Source organism: Atta colombica, unplaced genomic scaffold (assembly GCF_001594045.1).
Source record: "Atta colombica isolate Treedump-2 unplaced genomic scaffold, Acol1.0 scaffold275, whole genome shotgun sequence".
Lineage (NCBI taxonomy): Eukaryota > Metazoa > Arthropoda > Insecta > Hymenoptera > Formicidae > Atta > Atta colombica.
In genome coordinates this window covers 848,907-852,422 of record NW_017259376.1, presented here as the reverse complement: position 1 = coordinate 852,422, position 3,516 = coordinate 848,907, and the positions used below count along the sequence as shown (strand labels likewise).

Below are 3,516 nucleotides of genomic sequence, written 5' to 3'. Positions count from 1 at the left end.
TATATATATATATAAAATCAAAAGGACACAATCATTTTTTTTGCAGGAAAGGTTACGTGTATGGATGTACATCTCCATGGAAGGCGGTTGAGAAATTATCTCCACCTCACAAATCTTCTTGCTTTTATGCTTGCCAATATTGCCTTGTACATCTGGGTGATATCGCACGGTACAGAAATGAGAGCAAACAAGCCGAGATGTTTTACAGACATGCTGTCTCACTGTCACCATCAAGCGGACAGCCATATAATCAATTGGCACTTTTAGAAGCTTCTCGTGGCAATAAATTGGGCACGGTGTTTCACTATGCACGTTCAGTAGCTGTGAAACATCCTTTCCCTGTCGCTACAGCAAATCTTGCTACGACTCTATCCTCTGCTTTGAATGATAAATCGTTCAATATCGACGGCAAGACTAAATTGAATTCTCAGGAGTATATCACTGTTTTTCTGAAGCTACATGGAATCATCCACATTCTTGGCGATTTGAAGCTAGCATGCTCGTATAGCAAGCAATTGACGGAAACGCTGACTGCGTTGGTAGCCACTGAGAGCTTCAGTTCGTGGATGCTCGTACAGATGTTGGTGATTAATTTATACGCTTTGCAACATACAGCCGGGATTGGCATCGATAATGTGGAATTACTCAAGAACGAGCAAATGATAAATAATAAAAAGCTCGCTCGCGACTGTATACTGGACCTAATTGCAGGTACTCTGTCTGCCTTGCTGTTACCCGTTTACACGATGAAGAACTCTATCATCGAGTATTTTGCCTTGCCTTCTAGTAAGTATTGCGTATATTGCAATTTACATTTTTTTAATAAAATGGATTATGTAACATTATCTTTTTTTACAGTAAAACTGTGCCTTGATTGGATCAACATAAAACCAACGGTTTTGGAAGAAGTTGCTTTTACATCAAGATTACAGATATGGCCCAGTCTTTGTGTGCTTTTGAATGCCTTGCAGAATTGTGTAGTTGATTTTAAATATGATGAATGTAAGTGACTAAATTTCATTTATTACATAGATAATTTATATACATATCTAATAAATGAATTTGAGAAGTAAGAAAGTGTATATATTGTGAAATATATTATATTTCACAATATACAAACATTTCAAAATGAATTATTATATATAATAATTTGTATTCATATATTCACATAATTTGCACTCTAAAGAAAATGTAGTGCATATGTTTATAGATAGGATATACATTAAAATATATTATAATGATATATGATATAATATTATAAAGTAAATACTATAAAAGAGATGATACTATAAAAAAAAAATTACATGGAACAGATGTTGCAGTGCCACTGCCAGAAGATCGTGACCTTCAGGGTTTTCTACCGTTAGAGAAGAGTTTCGAGAATATCAGATTCACGAATACAGCACTGGAAGGTGATATCGCGACATTAAACAAGTTACGAGCGGTACGCATTTTGCATTTGGGTCATTGCTTCGCTCAGTATCAAATCAATGGATCAACACCAATCTCAATTATGACGGAGGAGAAAACCGGTGATCACAAATTCACGTCTATGAGCAACGGCGCTGGGCCCAGCAACGAATTGATGAAGGAACTCGAAGAACTTAGCTTAAACAAGGACAAACAGCTCGATACTTCGATGAGCCCAGTACTATCCGAAGCAGCTAGCAGCAAGAGTTCTGTAGAAACCGATCTTGAGATTCTTGCAGATAAAAAAATTTTTCAGGGGATTCTTAAACCACAAGGCTCCTTAGAAAGAAACCGAGATTCCTCAGTGAATATCGCAGAGACGAGCAACAGCGAGGTAAATTCTCTTCCGTGTGCGAGAAAACCACGACAGAATATAGCAATGCAGGCAATTATGCGTCGTGCAGAGAATGAGCAGAAACAGGTGACATTCAAGAATGTATCACCTGTGATTGTCGAAGAAGAAAGTGATAAAAAGTCAAAAATAGTAACCATTCCATCGATTACTTCTGTTGCAAACAAATCGACATCAATTCCAGAGATACCCAAAGTTAATGAACCTGCCAATACAAATAACATCCTTGTTAATGTTCAGAATCGGCTATCGGCGATACCACTCGCTCCGTCTACCAGTCCGAATCAGTCCTTGTCGATTCAGAATCAGCAGAGATCCACGAAATTGCCACCTAGCATTCCCATGCCCAATCAAATAAATCAATTGACAGTCAAAGAACAACAAACTCAGCAAGTTGTTCAACAAATTCTTCCGCAAATACACACTAGCATGACATCGCAGTGCGGTCAACAACCATCGACATTGGGATCGGTTTGCTTCTCGAATCAATCGTTTAATGTGCAGAATCCACAATTTGCCAAGAACTTCATGGCAAATCGATCGCCGCTGGCAAACACGCCGCGTTATCAAATGCAAGGGCAACTCAATAATAACGGCCAGCCAATTCCAACGATGCCACAAGGCATCAATGGAATACATCATACAATCAGTCAAAGCAGACCATTGCATCAGAGGGTATCACAGACTGTATCTCATAATCCAGGGCAGTTATTGCAACAAAACATACAACTGGGATCATCTGCTCAACAAAACATGATACCGCAAAGCATGAATTTGCAAACCAATAATATGGGATTGCAATCAAGTATAAGCATGGAACAACCAAACCACTCGATAGGGCTACAAAAACAGCAGACCATGATGCCGAGCAATCCCAGATCAAATGACATGCACAGTCAGTTAAATATCAATGGTTCGAATATGGCAAATATGTCGGTGATGATGTCGGCATTGTCAGTATATGAAAAGGATCCTCAGCAGCAAACTTTGACGACGTTGGCAAATTCGCAAAGCCCAACCAACACGTCAAATTTTCAGCTGAACTTCACTCATTTCAATCAGAATCAATCCTTTGGACAAACATTGTCACAAAGTCAACCATCACCATCTTTTTACAAGAAGAATTCAGACCCAATAGACTTCTCATTCCCGAATCAGGTCAGCGTAACTAAAAATCAGCCACAGCAGCAACAGCAATCTGTGGCGAACAGTTACATGTTTTCCAATTACGAGCCGACTGAGCACTTTAACTTGTGGAAGGACAGTCGACCACCTCAACCACCGATTGCCTGGTGGGGTTCGGCTAGCAATGCAACGACCCAGTTACATATGAAGGATTCGATCGCTAATGATAACACGTTCTCAAACTGGAGCGATTCGTCTACTCTGGCAAATACAGCGAGTAGAATTCCATTGACACCAGGCAAAAATTATCAACCGCAACAAAACGGACAACATGGCAGACATCTTATGGCAGGAGGAAATAACTTTGAGGATTCCAGATTGTTTGAGGTAAGTTCGTTATTTAAAATATAAGTGTCTACGACAACATTTTGTGTAATATATTGAGACAAACAAATAAGTGAGAAATATTTCTATAATAAATATCAGAAGACCTTTAAACTTTAATATGATTTAAAAATGTTTTAAATTAATTTTTATCACATAAAAATTATGCATGATATAATTAATAA

General features: G+C 38.4%; 1 protein-coding gene across 4 annotated transcripts in view; it reads left to right on the top strand.

The window, feature by feature from the left end:
• The window catches only part of LOC108689743 (protein SMG7-like), a 7,236-nt gene that overhangs the window by 2,131 nt on the left and 1,589 nt on the right, over positions 1–3,516 (top strand). For all 4 annotated transcript variants that reach the window (XM_018196665.1, XM_018196662.1, XM_018196663.1 and 1 more), the window contains exons 4-6: positions 47–786; positions 859–1,002; positions 1,314–3,334. In XM_018196665.1, the coding sequence (XP_018052154.1) occupies positions 47–786; positions 859–1,002; positions 1,314–3,334 (2,905 nt within the window). The remainder of the gene's footprint in view (positions 1–46; positions 787–858; positions 1,003–1,313; positions 3,335–3,516) is intronic.